This window comes from Aquarana catesbeiana, linkage group LG02 (genome assembly GCF_042186555.1).
Source record: "Aquarana catesbeiana isolate 2022-GZ linkage group LG02, ASM4218655v1, whole genome shotgun sequence".
Lineage (NCBI taxonomy): Eukaryota > Metazoa > Chordata > Amphibia > Anura > Ranidae > Aquarana > Aquarana catesbeiana.
The window spans coordinates 412,337,041-412,361,236 of NC_133325.1; the positions used below are offsets into that span (position 1 = coordinate 412,337,041).

At 40.5% G+C, this 24,196-nt stretch overlaps 1 protein-coding gene across 3 annotated transcripts in view; it reads right to left on the reverse strand.

Annotated features, from left to right (window-relative positions):
* KCNQ4 (potassium voltage-gated channel subfamily Q member 4) overlaps positions 1-24,196 on the reverse strand; it is a 231,963-nt gene that overhangs the window by 15,050 nt on the left and 192,717 nt on the right. The window contains exons 8-12 of one of the 3 annotated variants that reach the window (XM_073615414.1): positions 15,343-15,431; positions 8,983-9,123; positions 5,142-5,359; positions 3,482-3,581; positions 1,377-1,508 (exon numbers count right to left, since the gene is read on the reverse strand). In XM_073615414.1, the coding sequence (XP_073471515.1) occupies positions 1,377-1,508; positions 3,482-3,581; positions 5,142-5,359; positions 8,983-9,123; positions 15,343-15,431 (680 nt within the window). Of the gene's footprint in view, positions 1-1,376; positions 1,509-3,481; positions 3,585-5,141; positions 5,360-6,861; positions 6,907-8,982; positions 9,124-15,342; positions 15,432-24,196 lie in introns of all 3 variants that reach the window. The other 2 variants (XM_073615415.1, XM_073615413.1) reach the window with 2 other exon arrangements.

Here is a 24,196-nt window from a genome sequence, read left to right on the forward strand (position 1 = left end):
CCTTGCACCCCTTTACTCTACAGATCAATGCACTCCTAATTATACACCCTGCCCCCACCTCATAGAACACTACACCCCTCACTATACACCCTGCCCCATCCCATAGAACCTTACACCTCTCACTATACACCCTGCCCCCACCTCATAGAACACTGCACCCCTCACTATACACCACACCACCTCATAGAACACTGCACCCCTCACTAAACAACCTGCCCCCACCTCATAGAACACTGTACCCCTCACTATACACCCTGCCCCCACCTCATAGAACACCGCACCCCTCACTATACACCTTGCCCCACCTCATAGAACACTGCATCCCTCACTATACATTCTACCCCCACCTCATAGAACACTGCACCCTGATTGTACAAGGGAGCACCATTGTACAAGGGAGCATTGATTGTACAAGGGATCCCCATGTATAACACTGCACCCATTACTATGCACTCTTCCTGCCACCCTATGCAGCTGTTTTCAGTACTGGGAAGGCCCAATTTGTATAACCCTGCACTTCTTTAGTATGTACCCTATTCCCTTCATTTAATGGGGAGCCCCACTCTTTTAAAATCTACACCCCTTTACTGTGAACACTGCCCCATCTTAGTACTAGGGAGCCCCATTCTGCATAACCCTGCACCCCCTTACTTTGTACCCAGCCACATGCCCCCATTAGAATTGGGAGCCCTACTCAACTGTACCCCCTTACTTTCTTGGCCCCATCTTATTCTGATCATTAGTAGTACTAAGAAGCCCAACTCTCTAAAACACTGCACCCCTTCCTACTTACCCTGTTCCCAACTCATACTACCTTCTCTTGGTACTGGAGAGCATCCCGCTGCAGTATACCTTGTCCTTACCAAAATACTGCTTCCTCATCTGCTCCAGATATAGTGGCCCCACTCTTCAAAATACAGCACTATGTAATATTCCTATATCTCCCCTTCTCTAAGACTCCGTTAGCACCTAGGCAATTTGAATTGCAGGCAAAATCGCGATTAGGTTGCCATTAGAAAGTAAGGGCATCGCAAACCCGTCATGCCTTTTACCACGAAAACTGCCTTTATAACTACGTTACTCTCATACTAACCCTCCCTATAACCCTACTACTATATTGAACCACTCCTATTTTAGGTTTAATACTTTGTTTTTATATTCACCTCGTCTGTTTTGGGATCCTTTGCGCCAAAGATGAACTCTTCCTGCACTAAAATCTACTGTCACTGGAATCTACAGATTCAGTAAATGGTGCAGTTTCTTTCTCCCAACATTAGTTTGTGTTCCAGATTATATACAGTCACATATATCAAAGGGTTTTGTTTTTTACACTAGTATTACAATCCAGGCTTTCTAATATGTAGTGTATCACTGACCGACACTGGAGGCTTTTTATTCGTCCGAGCATATCTAGATGGCCAGCGGAGTACTGCTCAATCACATCCTTCACATCATATGGACGGAGAGTCTCCTTGAATTTCCTCTTTGCTACCAGGAACTTTAAGATCCTATAGGGATGACACATAATATACCCTGGGTCAGAATATTACATAATTTATTAATCTAAAACTCTTAGACTAAAGATAAACAGTATCTCACAAAAGTGAGTATACCCCTCACTTTTTTGTAAATATTTTATTATATCTTTTCATGTGACAACATTGAAAAAATGACTTTGCTACAATGTAAAGTAGTGAGTGTACAGCTTGTATAACAGTGTAAATTTGCTGTCCCCTCAAAATAACTCAACACACAGCCATTAATGTCTAAACCGCTGGCAACAAAAGTGAGTACACCTCTAAGTGAAAATGTCCAAATTGGGCCCAATTAGCCATTTTCCCTCCCCGGTGTCATGTGACTTGTTAGTGTTACAAGGTTTCAGGTGTGAATGGGGAGCAGGTGTGTTAAATTTGGTGTTATCGCTCTCACCCTCTCATACCGGTCATTGGAAGTTCAACATGGCACCTCATGGCAAAGAATTCTCTGAGGATCTGGAAAAAAGAACTGTTGCTCTACATAAAGATGGCCTAGGCCAGTGATGGTCAACTTTGGCACCCCAGGTGTTTTGGAACTACATTTCCCATGATGCTCATGCACTCTGCAGTGTAGTTGAGCATCATGGAAAATGTAGTTCCAAAACATCTGGGGTGCCAAGGTTCACCATCACTGGCTTAGGCTATAAGAAGATAAGACACTGAAACTGAGCTGCAGCATGGTGGCCAAGACCATACAGCGGTTTAACAGGACAGGTTCCACTCAGAACAGGCCTAGCCATGGTCGACCAAAGACGTTGACTGCACGTGCTTAGTGTCATATCCAGAGGTTGTATTTGTGAAATAAATGTATGAGTGCTATCAGCATTGCTGCAGAGATTGAAGGGGTGGGAGGTCAGCTTGTCAGTGTTCAGACCATACGCCACACACTGCATCAGATTGGTCTGCATGGCTGTCGTCCCAGAAGGAAGCCTCTTCTAAAGGTGATGCAAAAGAAAGCCTGCAGTTTGCTGAAGACAAGCAGACTAAGGACACGGATTACTGGAACCATGTCCTGTGGTCTGATGAGACCAAGATAAACTTATTTGGTTCAGAGGGTGTCAAGCGTGTGTGGCAGCAACCAGGTGAGGAGTACAAAGACAAGTGTGTCTTGCCTACAGTCAAGCATGGTGGTGGGAGTGTCATGGTCTGGGGCTGCATGAGTGCTGCCGACACTGGGGAGCTACAGTTCGTTGAGGGAACCATGAATGCCAACATGTCCTGTGACATACTGAAGCAGAGCATGATCCCCTCCCTTCGGAGACTGGGCCGCAGGGCAATATTCCAACATGATAACAACCCCAAACACACCTCCAAGATGACCACTGCCTTGCTAAAGAAGCTGAGGGTAAAGGTGATAAACTGGTCAAGCATGTCTCCAGACCTAAACCCTATTAAGCATCTGTAGGGCATTCTCAAACGGAAGGTAGAGGAGCGCAAGGTCTCTAACATCCAGCAGCTCCGTGATGTCGTCATGGAGGAATGGAAGAGGACTTCACAGTGGCAACCTGTGAAGCACCGGTGAACTCCATGCCCAAGAGAGTTAAGGCAGTGCTGAAAAATAATGGTGGCCACACAAAATATTGACTCTTTGGGCCCAATTTGGACTTTTTCACTTAGGGGTGTACTCACTTTTGTTGCCAGTGGTTTAGACATTAATGGCTGTGTGTTGAGTTATTTTGAGGGGACAGCAAATGTACACTGTTATACAAGCTGTACACTCACTACTTTACATTGTAGCAAAGTGTCATTTCTTCAGTGTTGTCACATAAAAAGATATAATAAAATATTTACAAAAATGTAAGGGATTTACTCACTTTTGTGAGATACTGTATAATTTAATACAATACATATAAATGTGCATTTTACTAAGAGGTATTCATGTACAGAATGTTGTCGTGTTCAACTATATCCATTCTGCAGTACTCATAACAGTATGTTATGCTCACCGAAAAGCTCTGATCAGTGTTTTCACAGTTGGCATTATTTCCTCCATAGTTAGATCGCTGGGGAGCCTCTTCTCATCATTACTGTCATCTCCTGCTCCCTCTGCTGGGAGGAAAAGATAATGTATACATAATTGTGGAATTGCAGCCAGTTACTATCTACCTATTTTAAACAGCACACAAATTGCTAAAAATGCAGTTTCCACTGGTGTATGGGTCATTTGGGGATTTCAGTAAAAATTTATGGTGGCCTCTTACTAAGCAGCATTAAATACAAATATTGCACATTGCTGCAAACAGCAATATATTGCAGTCTGGTTGTGTATCCCTTCTATATATCTATGCTGCAGTGCCATGCAAAATATACCTCATAGTTCATTACAATGATTTTTGAAGATTTTAATTTTGGTACTGCAATGGTGCAAAAAATAAAATTGTAGCTCCTTAGACACAAGACTTTCTATACACAAGGCATATCAAATGTAATCCCTAAGGCTGGAAGGCAGCAAACGTGAAGCTCCACTTTTAAATCCCCAATGTAGTGCATAAAGACATTGGGATCTTCTGCACTTCTGGTGCCTCATGAGGCGGTGATAGACATTAAAAAATGACCTTAACCCAGAATATTCACCTTCATTGTCATAGTTATTTGTATATAGTGGTGCATTCCTGTGTTGCAAATTGGTACCATGAAAAAAAAAAATATTGATATTTTTCTTTTGCAGCCATTCATACACAGCACACCTGTATTGTGTTTGCAGACCATGGGCATGGTAAGATTTTGACTTGCTGTATCTGCATACTCACATCTGCTGGGCAATCTTCAGCCTGAACACGATCAAGGGATCTATTTATCTGAAAACTGCTTGGCTACTATCTTTAACAGCTTTCTTAAATGGATTTAGCTTGGACCGGATTCTGTCTACCTTTTGCCTTGACCATCTGTCTGTGGGACCACACTCTTGCTCTGCAATTTAGCACCGCACTTGGTATGTCAGCTAGTCAGCTGTCATCATCTGAGCTTTCTCATGTGTTGCATTTCAGGGTGTTTTCAGCACAACATCAACATCTGTAACAGCAGGAGCTCTGGTAAAAACCTGACGCACTTAAGCTGCACCTCGGCAAGAGTTCTACACCCCTACTGGTGTCATGAAGGATCCACCATATCCCATGATAATATTATACATTAGTTTTTACAGTCCTGTGTTTTTCTTGTGGTTCAATGGATTGACCTAACAGATTCTTATTGGTATATCTGCTTTAAATTCCAGTGACTCGGTTTCCAATTCTACTCACACTCATTTTGCAAAAGAGGTTGCCTTTTGTTTACAACTTCTTTCTTTCTTTATTTTACAGCATAGAGAATACAGCCAGAGGACAGTGATTCCTTTGCTTGGCTTTACAATTCACAATATTTTACAATAATTCTCAAACTGATTTTGGAGTTCTAGCGGGATGAACGCCCACTTAGACATCTAGAACAGTTAACTGGTGATTCAGACCTCTCGAAATTTGAATATTAGTTTTTGATGAGCTTTGCCTTTAACATTTACATTTGATTAAACCTAATTTGTTGTGTTAACCATTAGATTATTCCTTTCACAATTTCTATTTATTTCTAAAACAATAGTTCTTCAATTTATCAGCATAACAGTTTACTCACCATCTGTCTGTGGTTTTGGTTTAAGCCTTAAAGAAGCTCGAAACCGTGTACGGTCATTAAAGCTCCAACTCTTCTGCACCTTGGTAGGGCTAGGTGATTCTGCAGGGAGGTCTAGTCCAGGAGAAGTTCGTTCTGGAGGAGCCAGATACTGTTTGCTGCGTGCACTCTGCTTTGAAACACCTGTACCCCGCATTCGATCTTTAAGTCCTACCTTGGTGCTAGGGATTTGGGAAAACAGGATACAAACTGTTTTCAGATTTTATAAAGACAGCTTGAAAACAAATATCTGCGCCATAGGAGAGAGGAGGTAGAAACACATTAAGGGTAGTGAAAAGGAATAATAAAAAAAAAATGTGAGGGCACAGGACAGCGATAGAAAACAAAGATATTCTCCTTTCTCTTAAGCATATGTCCCTATTATTTATGCTACCTCTAAAAAGGAATACTTTGAAAATACACTGGTAGAAGTTATGAGTTGCTGCTTCTTCTACAAATATATTGACTGATGCCCATGGGACTTGCCAATAAAGTTTACCCCTTCAAAATGTATTATTGTGATCTTTCAGAAATCCATGCATTTTCTGAACCAAATGACAACAAACCAGACTGGATTCTCATTATGGTGAAAATATGGTCTGATAGAGGTCCAAGATTAGAGCATAAAAATCTTACAAGGTTTGCTAAAGCTGTAGCTTTGAGGTTTCTCTTATTATAAAGAGTATAAAAACATGAATAACTAATGCTAGAATATCCATACATTATAGATTCCAGAAAGGACCCTAAAGTAGATTTTAGTCTTGAAAAGCAACTCTTTCACCATGTTGAGTACTCATGTCTGGGGTTATCTAACAAGCCATTCTCTGAGAAACAAATCTTGTTTAAATTTCAAGGCAACAAACAGCCTCTCTTTCAAAACATGACCTTTCACATTCCATTTCATACAAAATCCCAAGACCACAAGACAGATCTGTAGAGCACCTTAAGTATGGCACTTGCTTCACCTGGCGATAGCCTCTTGTAGTGTGTTATAATATACTTCAGTACAGCATGCTGCCAAGGCAGGCGATTCTACAATCCTCATTCCTCTACTGCGATGCTTCACACCTCATTCCTCTACTGCGATCCCAGGAAACCATCTGCATGCAAACACATCTTAAGGACACTCTTAAGTCCTTGTCAGCTATGAGTGCCACCATAGCTGGAGACCTTCATAGCAATGAAAGGGTTTAAGAAATATTGCCACTAATTTAACCAATGCTTGCCAGCAAAATTGAAATATGTAAAAGTGCACTTTTTATGATACATTATAACTGCTGGTACTTGATGGATTAAATTAAGAACTTAAAGTGTTGGGGGAATAGTCATAAATCAATACATTACAGAATAAATATCATGAAAGATGTCTATATATTATGACACAATGGATGAGGGACAGCTCTGGATAAACAACTGCAACTGGAAACTTAAATATAGACCTGATATACGGCCAGAATCTTTGTTTATAGTATATGAAGCTTTAGTTTGTAGTAGTTTGCTCCCTCTTTTCCAGTATCCCAATACATAGAAACCCTCTGGAAATTTTAGCCAGCTTTTCAGATAGGAAGCACAATTCTCGGACTTTCCTTATGTGAATAGAGTTTTTACTTTAGGCTGGACTTTATGTGGCCTATTCAGGCACGCACATGCACATCATCATCATCTCATTCCAATGAATAAATACCTGGGCTTCCAACCAGCGTACAGACGAAAGAAACTCCGCTTATTACTGTAAAAAGGTCAGTGATTACTATTACAAAGAGTCCAGTCTGTTAAAGGAAGGCATTTGCTGGAAAATGTGAATTTGAATTTTATATATTGTTATTATATTACACAGCAGCAAGGTTGTCTCAGGATGTTGTACATTCTTATGAACATGTTGACTATCAATCATTTGAACACTTGGTAAAAGAAGACATATGCATCTATGAAATGTCAAGTCCTGCATGGATTTAAAATTTTATTAAAGGACATTTGTTGGCACATTCCTGTACTTATAGTCTCCCTATACAGAGTGGAGCCAGAACAAAAGCCTGCTCAAGCAAGACATAAAACTGTCATGAAACAACACCCTAGAGGTAATATTTTCCTATATTTAGTCATTGTAATCCACCATTCTGTCTCAGGGATGTTATCATTGACTATACTAGACCAAAAAAAAACTGGTATGAAAGAAAGCAGGGATTGTAAAGTGAATTTAGTGATAGGGTTAAAAAAAAGAGTAGGTGACAGTCACAAATAATACACTGACAGCCACAAAACAAAGAAAACATAAAGACACTTCATAGTCAAAGGGGCCAGCAATCCTGTGTTCGGATGTCTGCAATGCACTTCACAGGCTAAATATTCATATGATGTACCGCACTAAAGCGAGCTCTCACATTCTGTTCTGTGTAAACAAGAGCTCTTTCAAGGAAAGTCTGTCTTCTGCACTTGATGTATTTAGAAATCTCAATTCTGACATATACTGTACATATCATATACAGGTATGAGACCTCTTATTTCAAAGCATATATGAGTTCCAATATAGAGATAAAACATTTACTGTCATCATATGCCATATTTATGAAGAAAATTCATTTAATAGTATTTGGAGAAGAGCTACACAATAATAAAAAGTAGGATCTTTGTAAGTCTCGTCTGTCAAAAAACATTTTCCTCTTCTTACTAGCAAATTTTTTGGGTATACTGCCTGAAGTGCAAGTGCGATGTGCACTCCCGGGCCATTCCTGACATTTATAAGTGGCCACCCAATGGCTGAAATAGAGAAATCATTGGGCTAGAAGAAGTGGAGAGGAAGATGGCGGCAAATGGAGTGATGAGGCATAGCACTGGACTGCCAATGCTGGCATTATGGTAAGAACACCCCCTGTAAATGGCAATTTAGTTTTACTTTAAGCAAAGTGCTTCAATTTTTTTCAAGATCCTTTATCCAGAAAACCCTAGTAGGCATGATATAATACAACACGTCTCGGTGCAAGGGTGATCCAAATAACTTTATTCACCTTACTTACCCTGTATACTCCTGGCATTGCTTTTTTCTCTGGAATATTTTTTTAACCCAGAAATAAGGCTTCTTCTTTTTTTATCTGTGCAATCTCAGCCCCTTGTGTACATTCTAGGCTTGGTGCCGACCTCTCTAACCCTGCTTCTCTGGCCACTGGCCAACAAGTGTGTTATGGTAAAAAAAAAAAAAAAAAAAATTAACAGCCACCAGCACGTACCTAATGTGCAGTATACTATATAAAATCAATTTTTTTTAATGCCACCAGTTCACATGGTTTTAAACTTAATGCTTTCATGTGCATTTTTTGTTTAATCTATTTTCCTGCAAATGCTAACTAATGCAAACACATGTAAACTAACGCAAGTGACTGATGTTAGCTCACGTAAGCATGTAAAAGCACATAAACTGAAGCAGAAAAATGGCTGCTTCCTTTAGTATGGTTCTGTATACTAAGGAAGGCCACTTGTGTGTGAATGAAGTTTGTAGTAGTTATGTGAGTAATAGGAAGCAAATAATGCGTTATTACTGATGAGCTCACTTGTAGTTACAGATTGCAATGTCAGTTTGTTTACACACACAGAGATTACAGTGAGGCTGCAATAGTTGAAAAAGGAAACTGATGGATACAATCACGGCTAATAATTTCAACCTAAAAATTTACAATATAAAAAAATTCCATAAATACACAAATTAGTCTTCCTGCCCCTATGTGCATTGCTATGCTGTTTTGCAGGCCTCTCTGCCATGAAACACATGGACAAACACCGGGCACTTCTAACACTGGCAGGACACCCATACCTTTCCCCTGCACAGAAAGGATGTGCTGCAGATTTCAGAGCAGGGGAGACTGGGTGATAGCGAGGAGATCCCTGACAAAGTCTAGCTCCTCCATTTCGGCTGCGGGTTCGATGCCAGGTATCAAACAAAAGAAGTAGCTCTCTGAAGGGTGAATATACAATAGCAAGTTATATCTCTGATGGCAATAACAGGAGATGGAAGCAAATGATGAGACATTATTTGAAAAAACTCCCTCTATACCTAGAATACTTGACATCCCAGAGCAAATACTATCTTATGGCAGCCAGGTTTGTTATCTCGCTAATTACTTACACTGAAAATCTGCTTGATAGGTTTATTAAAAAATACATATACATACACAATCTACCTTTAATTTTTTTACTATCTTTTGCCAAAAAACAAATGATTAAACATTATTTTTATTTTCCATGATTCAATGGTCTAGTAGCTGCTGTTGTCTACCAAAGTGCTCAGTTATAACGATGTTAAAATATGAATGTTAAATAAAAACCACTTCCATTGTCATTTGCTGAATTTTACATGACTGCATTCCTTTTAAATTGCACATGTCTGTGAAGGTTCTCACATATCCAGGTCATGGTATAGCTAGTAACAGCTAGTCATATTCATCTGGACTTGTTCTCTAGAATTGAAGATGTTTTATAGCTTTTCCAATGCACTTCTTTTGTTGTAGTGAGTGTCAGGAACATACCCTGACATTTATATTTTCACAGGTAGCAAAATCAGCAAAGGCAGATGTTGACTGCCCAAGAACAGAATGGGAGGTGTGACAGTTGTAGAACCACCCTGTTCTATCTGTATGATCCCATAGATGGTAATCCCTTGATTTACATGGCTGGAGGTGTGAATTTTTATCAAATTGCTGTATAGGAATTTTAAGATGGCATTATATAGTATGTTGAAGATAGATGGTGTTGAAGGCCCCTCTCTCCTGTTCAGAGATGGTTGTTCCAGTTTTAAAAGAGAACTTTTCACATGCAGTGCAAAGTAAAAGATTAATTTAGCTCCTCCCTCTCCTAATAGTATATACTCACATTTCCTCACATCTTTGAACTTCAATATCAAGGTCCTATCACTGATGTCTTTTGGCACAGATCGGTTAGTCTTCAGTGAAAACGATCCTGACACATTAGTTGTGGGAGCTATGCCGCGTACACACAACCGGACTTTCTGGGAAGCTAGGTCCGACGTTCTTCCCGCCGGACTTCCGGCGGACTACTGACGGACTTTCTGAACGGACAGACTTGCGGAGGAGCCGGCAGAAGAACTGGAACACCGGGAGCAGAGGTCGAACACCGGGAGAAGAGGCCACAGAGAACGGAGAAGAGGCCGAAGGGACCCCCCGAAGTCAGAAGAAGACCCCCTAGAGCTGTCTAATAAATTACTTTAAAAACCTGTGTAGTGTGTATTTTTTATTGACACTTTTTCCCCCAGGTGAATGGATAGGGGTACCATGTACCCCTTACTCATTCACATAGGGTGGGGGGCCGGGATCTGGGGGCCCCCTTATTAAAGGGGGCTCCCGGATTCCGATAAGCCCCCCGCCCGCAGACCCCAACAACCAACGGCCAGGGTTGTCGGGAAGAGGCCCTTGTCCTCATCAACATGGGGACAAGGTGCTTTGGGGTGGCGGGGGCCGCAGGGCGCCCTCCTCCCCCACAGCACCCACCGTCCCCCATGTTGAGGGCATGCAGCCTGGTACGGTTCAGGAGGGGGGGGGGGGCGCTCGCTCGTCCCCACCCCCTTTCCTGACTGGCCGGGCTGCGTGCTCGGATCGGAGTCTGGTATGGATTTTAGGGGGGACCCCATGCCTTTTTTTCAGCGTAGGGGGTTCCCTTTAAAATCCATACGAGATCTAAGGGCCTGGGATGCCCCGCGCTCGCCGCAATAGGAAAATTTGTTTTTCCTATTGCAGCGAGCGCGAGATGTAGTACCCTGCCTTTGCGTCGCATCTGGTCTGTCAGACCAGCATACAGACGAACGGGCTTTCCGTCAGGACCTGAGTCCGGCGGAGTTACGACGTAAAGATTTGAAGCAGGCTTAAAATTTAAAGTACGTCGGATTTCCGACCGAAACGGTCCGTCGGAAGTCCGATGCAGACCACACACGGTCGGATTGTCCGCCGGATTTGGTCTGTCAGACAAGTCCGGTTGAAAAATCCGACTGTGTGTACGCGGCATTACATTTACTTTAGGAAGGGATAGGCCCATATCAAACCTGCAATCCTGTTGCTTGCAGCAGCTCAACAGGATCACTCAAAAGGGCAGAAAAGATACTCACCATCATTCCATCATTGACTGGGTGAGTGAGGCGTTGATTTCTTGATGATGGCAATGATGCAGAATCTACCTTTAACACAAGTCAGATATGTCTCATGCATCTAGGAGCAATACTACACAAAGAAGAGTATTTTTCTGCCTTCTATAGTGATCCCATTGTTGTTTAACTGTCGCTGACAACTGGATCCCAAGTGAGATAGAAGGTTAGTGGTAGCGCTACATGGGTTGGTAGGCTACTTTCACACTAAAGGCGGTTTTCAGGCATTTTAGCGCTAAAAATAGCACCTGTAAAGCACCTGAAAACTGGCTCTCATGCCTCCCCAGTGTGAAAGCCAAGTGCTTTCACACTGGAGTGGTGTGCTTGCGGACAAAAAGTCCTGCAAGCAGCATCTTTGGGGCGGTGTAGGAGCGCTGTATACAGCGCTCCTACGCTGCCCCTGCCTATTGGAATGAATAGACAGCGCTTTCGAATCGCCTGAAAAGCAGCTAGCGGGGGTTAAAAGCGTCCCACTAGTGGCCGAAAATCGCAGCTAAAAAGACAGTAAAGCGCCACTAAAACTAGCGATGCTTTACCGCCAGCGCGGCCGCAGCTACAGTGTGAAAGTAGCCTTAGTGTTAGGGATACAGGGAGGGTTATGCCTAGTACACACAGTTGGGAGACATTGGCCCGTTCAATAAAAACCGACTGACATTTGGCTTGTGCGTATATCAGCCGGTCTGCCAGATGCTTGCTGTTTGGCCAGCTTCTGTCGGACGAGCATGCTGAGCAGAGTGTTCTCAGAGTGTTCAGAGAAAAATTAAGTTCAATAGCCAGTGTGGCTCTTCTGCTTGATTCCAAGCATGCGTGGAATTTTGTGCGTCTGAATTGTGTACACACAATCTGAATTTACGGATCGTGTGTACACAATGAATTTTGTTGTCGCATCGAACATTTGTTGTCGGAAATTCCGAGCGTGTGTACGCGGCATTAGAGTAGGGGTTTGTGCCAAAATCTACCAGTGACGTCTAAAACTCAATTTGTATGGTAATATTAACATTACCATCCCAGAAAGCAAGCTAGTGAATATGTACTAGTGAGACAGCAAAATATAGGTATACCTAGTTATTTTCAAAGCGGCTCAATATGTTTAAGCAATGTACAAGCACATTGTAGGGTCAGCATTAGTAGTTTACAATCACAGAAATCTAACCTTCGATATACATTATCATATTAAAGCCCAACTGAAGTCACTCATCATTTCTTTACAATCCACTCTGCATCTTATATTTTGTGAGAGATTTTTATTTGGAAATGCCCCTCATCACAAGATTATTCACACAAAGTAGTACTGCAGTGGAAAAGAGTGGGGGGTGTCAGACCAAGTTTGTTACTGTCTTAGAACAATATAGTTTGTTACTGAGTGCTCATTAATAAAATTACTGGGTCCCCTACTGGACTGTACAGTCATATTTAGACACTCTGCACAATGGGTGTAACAGGAAGGTGCAAGTCAGACTATGCAAATGGAGCTTGTTAGTACAATGTTTGATTGCATATGTATTTTCCTGACTTCAGTAAGGCTTTACCTTTCAAGTGAAACTATGTTTATGCAATAGACCAGCTAAAACCTTGAACTTAAATGTTCAAAAAGGCATGTCAGCCGATACAACATTATTATATAAAGCTGTACAGTATATCAAACATACATATAAACAATATACTTATGATATAAATACATAAGGGATTACTGTAAATCTTCTACTTCCTGAAGAAAGAAAACTTTAAACTGAAGTATCATTGGTAGAATTAAATGTAATACATTAAAAAAAAAAATAGAACTTAACCATAATCATCAATCAATCTTACTAAACAACCTGCAAAGCAGTAAATGGACAGATTCCATCCTTCCATATCAAGAATCTAAAGTGACAACCTCTATTTAGAGTAAAGCTGATACAATATTTGCTTCAATGTTAGGAGGAAAAAGAATCTTATGACCATGCCTTTAAAAAGTGTAGATATTAAGGTTAGACCTAGTCTAGCCCATTCAAGGTAAAATGACAGCATCTATGAAAAGGCCCCAAGTCAGCCCACTGGTACTCACCTTTCCAGTGATCCCCTTCCTCTGTCTAAAGTGGCACTAAAATGCCCCATGTTGGTTAATGTTAGAGCCTAGGAGGAGCGGAGACATCACCCACTTTGCCTTGTAGCAATGCTTGGGGCTAGTAATTGGCTGCTGAATCCAAGCACTGTCACATGCTTTCCCATACCTGAAAGCACCTAGTGATTTGTGGCAGAGGAAGGTGTGGCAGGAGATCACTGGAGAGGTCTTAGATCACTAAATGTGCAAATTGACAGTGTCTCTTTAATAGCTGTTGCATAGAGGAGTCCTTCCTATCTTTCCCTGTAGCTAAGGCACTGGACATAATTTAAAAGATTACACCTGATTTGGGTTGTGGAGAATTAGGTAAAAAATTGGCAGCATATTTAGTCGAGTAATTACTTCAGTCTTCTATTAGCTGCACAATAAACTGTAGGTACATGTGTTTATACTGCATTATGGTATGTAGCCTTCTACCAATTCTCCTTTCAGTCTTTTACCGCTTGAAATATTATACACTTAGAAATGGCAAACCAATTAATGCAACACATTTTAGAAGGTCAGGCATTTTCCCTCCCAGCTTTCTAAGGCCCTGTGCATGGAGGCTTTTGTTCACTTCAAATGGATTTTGCATACTCATGCAAATCTATACGAATGTAAGTCTATGCGAATGCAAAACCCGCTCTCATGAAAATTGTTTTAATTTTATTTATTGCATATAGCACTTGGTTCTGTTCTGATGGTGGCCCCGTTGCCCCCTAAACAAACCTCTATATGCTGGCTGTAGCTCGACCCTATTTTGAAGCCCTGGTTATGAGTGATCTTGTGGGGGGTGGTATGCCCAGCACAGAACCCCCGTCCCCTCTATAAGCTGAGAGATCTGTCACTTTTATGATTGAAAGCTCTGTTTGGTCATAATAGTAAAAGATCACTCAGATCTGTGGTTCTGTGTGTCTATCTGTGGCTGCTTTTACACATGCATAGCCCCTTTATGTATAAACCATCAGTCATGTTGGAACTGGTGCCATGTATGACACTGCCCATCAGGGCTGATCGCTCATTCATAAAACTGAAAGATGGCTCAGCGCTGCGATGCTGTTTGATCCATTATGTGTGTGTAAAAGCAGCCACAGATAGAAACGCAGCACTGCTGGCTGTGCGATCTTTGTGAATGGCAGCACTAGTCTCCTAGTCGGCCCCTGCTCCCTGTCAATCACAAATACGTCTCCTTTCTAACAGTGTTGTCGGACAAGGGGGGAATCTGTCCAACCATGCTGCTTAGCAACTGAAAGACATATTTGAATGGGACCAAGTACTATATGCATTTGGTCCCCAAGGAAATAAATACAATTTAAAAAAATTGTAATATGATTTATTCTTTAAATCAGGTCAAATTCTGGTCAGAAGGAGTTCAAATGCACCTGTCAATAAATTCCTTATTATCCCAGAAGAGTGTCAAATTGATGACAGCATGGACACCAGACCAAAGCCCAATGACACCGACTGGCTATAGATATCTGTCTATAGCCAACTAAAATCAATGATACAATACTTTTTGCAGAAACAGGCCATTGCTTTATCTCGCAATGTAAATCAACATACCGAAATATAATTGTCTTGGTAGCATGGTGCTAGCTGAGAATACATAAACAATACCAGTCTACTGCAATGTCTATGACATCAGCTTTACCTTGTGCCATTTGTATTTGTTTCCTTACTGGAAGCAGTTGTTTTTATAAGTATCCTAAATCTGTATCCTGTAAACAGTTTAGGGATGTCCCTGCAATTCTAGGTTATGTAAGAGGAAGGGTGGAATTATCTTCCTGTAAAACATTCTTTTTAAGCTGCTAACATGTCATGTGTTGTAGAAAAGTTTTGATGTTATTGCTGTACTCATCTTATTATCCTGGCTAGGCTAAGTACATACGACTCTCATTAGTCACATCATAGGACGAGCCCACCTTGGTGGCAGAACTCACCTGAATGAAGGCAGGATACTGTCATAGTAATACCATGTGGCTGTGAGGTAGGACCGACTCACATCTGTAGAATAGAGACGCCAGGCAGCCTTAAAAATGGAGAACAACCCTTTTAGTCAGTCATTACATTACTTTGTTATATAATACAAATATTGGGTAGAAATCAAATTTAACAATGCTATACAATAACAAATGCATTACTACCCTTAAAGAGAATGCATAGTATTTGTAATGTGTTTTAATATACTTGCAAGAAATCATCTTATGAATATATGCTAATGTTTTATAATGAAGGTATTGTGTATTTTTGTGAGGCAGTGGTTTTCAACACTTCCTTACTTGAAGATGATACTGGTGAAGAAACATTTTGTGATGATCCAGAAGCAACGGAAAGGCTCCATGTACATTAGCAGTAAAATCAGCCTGTATATGCCGTAAAGCATGCTTGTTATACTAATATAAAATCAAACAAGTGCAGTGCTAAAAAATGAATACAGTGAATGATTGTCCAAACAAAATATATACTTGAGCCTAAAAAATCTCGCAAGTACAAGTGCCAATCCCAATAGGTAATTTACAGACAAATACAAACATGGGTGGGGACTTTAAGGCACCAATAACCATAGACAGTTCTATACAAAATGTATAAAAGATTTTATTTGGACATGATTAAAGCATCAAAGAATAAAGAAAATAAACTTTAATGTGTACAAAATGGAATAGAGAGAATTGGATCATATGTTACAATAGTTCTGCCATGAAGGCTAAAAAGCCCAATGATGACCCCTACGCATTTCAACTAGTAGAGTCTTCTTCAGGTAGATAGATATAATCGTAAATTCTATAAAACAGTAAACATACATAAGTAACAGAAAAATAATAATTCCAATTATACATAACCATAAATGACTACATATATCTTTCAAGTACTGGTATTAATTTTACAGTTTCAATTTACAACAAATCAACACTAAATTGGGCATCCCCAAAAGGTCGCCAGAAAAGGTCCAATATGCCCATATATATAGCCACAGATGGCACAGAGGATAGGAGCCTACCAACATATAAAGTATTGTGAATTCAATGAGTAGTTCAGGATGAGGAGCAAAAACAGCCAAAGGGATTATCCCAAGACACCACTGGCACTACCTAAAAGACTCATTTAAAATAAACCAAGATTGAGAAAAGGCCAGCAGACATTTGAGAGAGTATAAGCCACACACAGCTCACCAGAGACAAAAGCAATAGTGTCTATACAAAATGAGATATAAAAAATAAATCACTAATTATAGGTTTATCTAAAGTACAAGCCAAAAATGGCTATATCCAAATATATGATCAAGGGCAGTATAGTTAATACTTATTTGATCTAAAGGCCTGTTATAATGAAGGGATTGTATAGCCAAAAGAGCTAAAGAAAAATTGATTGTATAAAGCTCAGCAGGGATAGGTGTATTTAGAAGGATCAGAGCCAAGACCTGAATATCTGCAAAAACTCATATACGGTAGGCTAAATTAGAGGGCATAGATAAAGTTATCCTATTACATAACCATAGACCAAAGTTTGCAAGAATTAATAATGCAAAATGATCAGGATAATCACCTTGAATATGTTGTATAATAGAAGACAAGGTTATCTCTTCCCAGATGCTAAGCGAACAGAGGAGTATCCTAAATCATAGCACACCTCCTGTAAAAACAGTAAGGAAGAGTATAAACTCCCTGTCCATAAAAATTAACGGTGAAGCTCAAATGTTGTATATGGACTCCGGGAGAGCAAAAGTGGCTTACCAGAGTCTGTATGGCGGCTTCTCCAAACTAACACCACTGGCCACAAATAGAGACTAAACCAAAATCCTCCTAATAAAGCCTAAAGCAGGAGGTGGGAATAAGTGTGTGCCAATGGTGGCAAGGCATCCCAATGGTGGACATCGATGGACAGAGAGGGACTTCAGCTATACAGCTATATTCTTGGCTCCCGGTGAGCTTTTTTATGCAGTATAACCCCACTGAAGGGGTACATGGATTCATCACTGTTTACTTCACTTCCATCTGGATGCTGATCATTGGCGCAGGACCTGGCTGACATCATCATATGTTCACGCGTTTTATAACACAAGGCTCATCTTTATTCATCTTCTGTGAGTGCACTATATATTGGTAGTGAGATATCACCGTGGAGATTCTACAGACTTCACTTTGGGTGGAATACTCTCTACTTGAGATGCTAGCTTCCAGCTGACGTCTTACACGTTTTGACACCCCTCAGTTTCCTTGAAATGAGATGTTCTAAGAGACTTATTAATTTGGTTTTTATGCACTTTTGCACTTTATGTTCAACCACTTTGGACATTCATTCACTGTATTCATTTTTTAGCACTGCACTTGTTTGATTTTATATTGTTTGTGTGCTAGCAGCTCCTTTGTTGTTACACTGAGCGCTCACTTATTTTTGAATTGATTTTACATGCTTGTTATACTCACTGTGGAACCTAAGGGGTTAATCCTCCACATTGTGTATAAAGGCTGTGTAATCCTGTATTCACAGATCCTCCTCTCCATTCATTGACTCCAAAACAGGGCTAGATAAGACAGACTGCACATGCTCAGTTTGGTGTGTATTGCTATAGTTTTTTTTTAATTGGGAGAGTGCATGTGATCAGCACAGGGCCAATCAGCACTATCCAGACAGAGGTCAGGGGTCCTGGATCCTGATAGGATAGCCAGTGCAGTGTAAAAACTCCTCCTACAAGCTTTAACCAGGCACTGACAGAAGTCCCATGACTGCTATAATTGCTGATGCGAAAAGGTAATTAGCAGTTTATATTTACTAAAATAATTACATTTCCATGTTCTGTGTACTGTGGGAGACCAGATATAGTGAATGCAGGGTCCTGGGTTTAGTAACACTTTAACAATGGATGACTCATCAGATGTAAGCGGGGTTCCCTGCTGTCAGCTGAATGCAAACAAAAGAATTGCCGGCAAGTAAAACTTGAGAAAAAACTTGGATATATATAGAATTTAAAAAAAATACATTGGCGTGGGGCACCCCTTAAAATCCATACCAGACGCGAAGAGCTTGGTATGGATTTGGGGGGGGACTCCTAAGCCAATTAAAAAAAAAATCCTATATATAGGGATGAGCCGAACACCCTCTGGTTCAGTTCACAGCAGAACATGTGAACAGGCAAAAAATTTGGCAGAACACACGAACACCGTTAAAGTCTATGGGACACGAACATGAATAATCAAAAGTGCTAATTTTAAAGGCTTATATGCAAGTTATTGTCATAAAAAGTATTTGGGGACCCGGGTCCTGCCCCAGGGGACATGTATCAATGCAAAAAAAAATTTGTTAAACGCCCATTTATTCGGGAGCAGTGATTGTTTTAATGCTTAAAGTGAAACAATAAAATTAAAATATATTCCTTTAAATATCGTGCCTGGGGGTGTCTATAGTATGCCTGCAAAGTGGCACATTTTTCCCGTGTTCAGAACAGTACCACAGCAAAATTACATTTCTAAAGGAAAAATTGTAATTTAAAACTGATCGCAGCTGTAATGAATTGTCGGGTCTCGGCAATATAGATAAAACTCATTGAAAAAAATGGCATGGGGTCCCCCCCCCAGTCCATTACCAGGCCCTTTGGGTCTGGTATGAATATTAAGGGGAACCCCGAACCAAAATTTTTAAAAAAATTGCGTGGGGGTCCCCCTAAAATCCATACCAGGCCATTCAGGTGTGATATGGAAATTAAGGGGAACCCTGCGCCAAATTTAAAAAACAAATGACGTAGTATCAGACCTGAAGGGCCTGGTATGGATTTTAGGGGGGTCCCCCACGCAATTTAAAAAAAAAATTTTGGTTCAGGGTTCCCCTTAATATTCATACCAGACCCAAAGGGCCTGGTAATGGACTGCGGGGGGGGGGGACCCCATGTCATTTTTAAAAAATATGTTTTATCTATATTGTCGAGACCCGACAATTCATTACAGCCGCGATCAGTTTTTAATTACAATTTTTCCTTTAGAAATGTCATTTTGATGTGGTACTGTTCTAAACACGGGAAAATATGCCACTTTGTAGGCATACTATAGACATTCCCCAGGCACGATATTTAAAGGAATATTTCATTTTTATTGTTTCACTTTAAGCATTAAAAAAATCACTGCTCCCGAAAAAACGTCATTTTTTTACATTGATACATGTCCCCTGGGGTAGGACCCAGGTTCCCAAACACTTTTTATGACAATAACTTGCATATGAGCCTTTAAAATTACCACTTTTTCCGTGGCTTTCGAATTTGCCGCGAACACCGCATATTGTTCGCTGTTCAGCAAAGAGGCGAACACCCACTCGAACATCGGGCTCATCCCTACCTAAATATATATCTATCCAATTGTACACTTCTGTGTATATATACTGGAGCTGCACGATTCTGGCTAAAATGAGAATCACAAATTTTTGGCTTAGAATAAAGATCACGATTCTCTCACGATTCTTGCAGTGTAACATCTTCTTTCACATTATACGAAAAAAATGGGCTAACTTTACTGTTTTACAGTTTTTTTTTACTTCATTAAAGTGCATTTTTTTTTTAAAAATTGCGTTTTAAAAACCGCTGCGCAAATATGGTGTGACATAAAATATTGCAACAACCACCATTTTATTCTCTAGAGTCTCTGCTAAAAAAAATATATATATATCATGTTTGGGTATTTCAAGTAATTTTCTAGCAGAAAATAATGATTTTTATTTGTAAGCAATAAATGTCAGAAAAGGTTTGGTCTTTAAATGGTTAAGTCAATGTTCTTTCCTTTGATAAAAGAACAAAAAGATACTTTGTTTCTACTTATTCCCCTGTTGTAATAAAACTTGGCAGGCTGCCTGGATTTTTTTTTCCAGCTGTGAGAACTCTCTCCACTTGTTAAAAAGAATCATGACATGCTGTTTTGAAGATTGGGAAGGGAAAAAGAGTGCGATTTTGATTCTTATCGATGAATCGTGCAGCTCTAATATATACACACACACATATATATATATACTCTGTGATTTTATACTAACCAATAAGTGTGTAAAAAATCAATAGGTATAAAGATACAATGTGCAATATAATTTAAAAGTGCATATGTATTAAATGTTCGTGCATAAATAAAATGTAGTCCAAAATGCCCAAATTCCAGTGCACTCCCATCCACAGGTGCCCTTCAATCCACACCATGTACCTATGGTAATGCTCTCACTTCAGGTAATAGATCTCTGAATCACAGGAGGTCATTAAGTGATGTTAAAGGTAGATTAAAAAAAAAAAAAAACATGTTATACTTACTTGCTCTATGCAGTGATTTTGCACAGAGTAGCCCGACTCCTTCTTTTCTCAGGTTCCCTGCCGGTGCTCCTGCTTGCTATGGGGGCACCCAAGCATGAATTTCCCCCTACAGACCTTCCAGGTTCGAGGTTAGATTTTGAGTTTTACATTTTTCACGCACAAATCTCCAACCAACCAAACCCTGGCACATTAGCTCATCCCTAATGACTATTATCATATTATAAATATTATTAAACAACCAAATTGTACAGAGGGTGTCCATATGCAAAATATGTTGCCCCAGCTTCTTGCTCCAGTTTTCTGGCTTTCTATCAATTAAAGAAAACAATTAAACCCTGGGACAGACTGCAGCCCATGTTTCCATTCTCACAGGTTTACTTTAAATAATTCTGAGGAGGCACATTGGTGTATAATATGTGAAACAGGCAATACAGATAAAGTCACATCCCAATGAAAACTGTGGGGAGGTTCAGTGAACCACAGGCTCTTGGAACTCTTATTTGGGGTTGAAATAAATCTCTTTCCCACGCTGGCATTCTGCAATGTATGCTTATTTTAGTAGCCACCAATTCCATTTTTTAAATATCTCTAGTCATTCCCAAAGAGCAAAGTTACTACAGTGGTGAAAACTGTGGTTAATACAATATTTTAGATGAACAGTCCAACTATTAACAGAACTTTATGTTTATTGGTTTCCCTTTCAAGGAAAAAAAAAATACAAACTAGTAAGGGAATGCTGCAAGGATGAATCAGTGAGAATCTATTATTCAGTTAATATGATTTTTGCATCATATATACAGTATAGTTATAGTAAATTAAATTGCAAACATTATTTGACAACAAATCTGGTAGCCTATTAGCAGTCTAGCAAACACTGACTTGTTAGTTGAATGAAAAAAATCATTTTTAGTATTAGTGTGCAAATATTTTAAGTTGACCTTGACTACTTTCTATTTGACTTCCACATTCTTACATGCTTGCTTTTTCCTATTTTGGTTATTTTATTTAATGTAAAGATTTTTAGATTGAACAGATGTGTATATTGGCCACTTGAGGTAAGGCAGATCTGCCAACACAAGGACATTGCCTATCTGCTCAACAATAGTTGAAATAAATTATCAGCCACATATGGAGGGCATTTTTTTCAGTGAGTTGGCAGACTTATAGACTTGCATTGTGAGAAAAGGTGGAAGAGTACAACCATTGCAAAGAACTGCAAAGCAAAAAAGAGAAAATAAGTATTCTATAAGCAAATGTGATTGCCGCCATACACAAATAAGTAGACATAAAAACTAGGATTTTAAAACATTCATAAACACTGATAATATTTTTGTAAAGCCCCTTCTACATGTTTATCTAGAATAAAAGCATTAAAATAACCAGGAGCGGCCGGACCATAAGGGGCGCAGGAGCGCCGCCTGCCTAGTTTGCATGAGGGGATGAGTGCGGGGTGCCGGACACATAGGTTTCTATGAGCTTTTTTTTTTTCAAGCCACATGATTGGAGCTGGAAGCTTTAATTGGTTTGAAAAAGGTTGGGCTTGGGGAGCAGAGCACTGCGCCCTAAACCCACCCACTTGTGATACTAGCGATTCAATATTTGCTACTGTCTTCCAAATGCTCCTCCCGGCCAATCAGGGTTGGCTGGGAGGAGAAGTCGAAGAAGCTGTGGAGTGAGTGCGGGGAACTATCGGGCTGAGTGCGGGAGGACCGCGGAGGGCTGAGTGCGTACTGGGTTTAGCACCAGTCGCTACTGAAAATAACTATACATTATCTTTAAAAACTATACAGTATATTCCCTTTTGAATCAAATGGATACATGGTATTCATTTTATGTGTAATAGATTTGCCTCAAGTATATTTCTGTGTATTTGTGAGTATATGTTCCTAGGGCCAGTTCCTACTAGAAATCGCACAGGAACGCATATGCATTTTCAGCCCATTCATTTTGAATGAATGGGCTGCATCTATTGCCACACAGTATTGCCACATACACACGGTCGGAATTTGAGAGCTGCAACAACAAAAATTTGAGAGCTGGTTGTCAAATTTTCTGACAACAAAATCCGTTGTCAGAAATTCCGATCGTGTGTACACAATTTCGACGCACAAAATTCCATGCATGCTCGGAATCAAGCAGAAGAGCCACACTGGCTATTGAACTTCATTTTTCTCGGCTCATCATACGTGTTGTACGTTACCGCGTTCTTGACGTTCGGGATTTCCGACAACATTTGTGCGACCGTGTGTATGCAAGACAAGTTTGAGCCAACATCGGAACAACATCGGAAATAAATCCAGGATTTTGTTGTTGGAATGTCCGATCGTGTGTACCCGGCATATGAGTTTTTTTTCGTTCAACCTAGTGATCCAACGTTAGTACAGCGGTCTCCCCCGCTGAGCTTTTGTGTTCTGACAGGTGGGATGCCCCCCCCCACCAGAACTCTCCGATCGGGAGGCGGTTGGCTGCTGGTTTTCCAGCATGCACATCCAACAGAAGCTGGCCAAATGTTTGGTTTCTGTCAGACCAGCTGGCATACACAAGGGCCGAATGTCAGAGGTTTTTAATAAACTGGCCAATGTAGCCAGACATTCGGCCCTTGTGTACAGGGCTTTACTCCCACACTACCTCCTTTCTTAGGCCTTTGTCTGTTGGATGCACCACAAGGTTCTGTTCTTGAACATCTCTCCTTTTCATCTGTATTCATTGTCTTTACCAACCGGCTAGCTAATTGGGCTTTAAATATCAATTCTATTCAGATTATACTCAAATCATTCTATCTTCTAGCTCCCAACATTACTTCATGACTGTCTCTTGTTCATGAATAATCAAACAAATAAACTGTTGTACTAACTCGTGAACTGTTAGAAGGTAGAAAAAGGCCAGGGGAACAGTTCAAGACTCAGTAGACCCTTGTCAATCTGTGGAAAATAAAGCGTTATGGCGTCTGTCATGAAGGTGAGGACACCCTAAGCATATTCTCTCTGGTACTAAAAACAGGGGTCAGACATGCATCAGATGCAGCATCCACAAAAAACTACCTTAGGATGGACCAGCCTCAGACTCGAAAAAAAGCAGAAACAGGCATGGTGTTTCCTGTATCCCAGGCTGCTGACAGTGAGCACTAGGTGCATTGTGTGTGTCTCCTCTGCAGCCCCGGAGCTCCAGTTCAGAGTGTCCTGCACATGGGCAGACTTTTCGACCGGACTTGTCCAACAGACTTTCCAGCGGACTTTTGACGGACTTACGACAGACTTTTTAATGAACGGACTTGCCTACACACGATCACACCAAAGTCCGACGGATTCGTACCTGATGACGTACACCAGACTAAAATAAGGAAGTTGATAGCCAGTAGCCAATAGCTGCTCTATCGTCGTTTTTTGTCTGTCGGACTAGCATACAGACGAGTGGATTTCTGGGTCCGGCGGAGTTACGACGTAAAGATTTGAAGCATGTTCCAAATCTAAAGTCCGTCAGATTTGCGACTGGAAAAGTCCGCTGAAGGTCCGGTGAAGCCC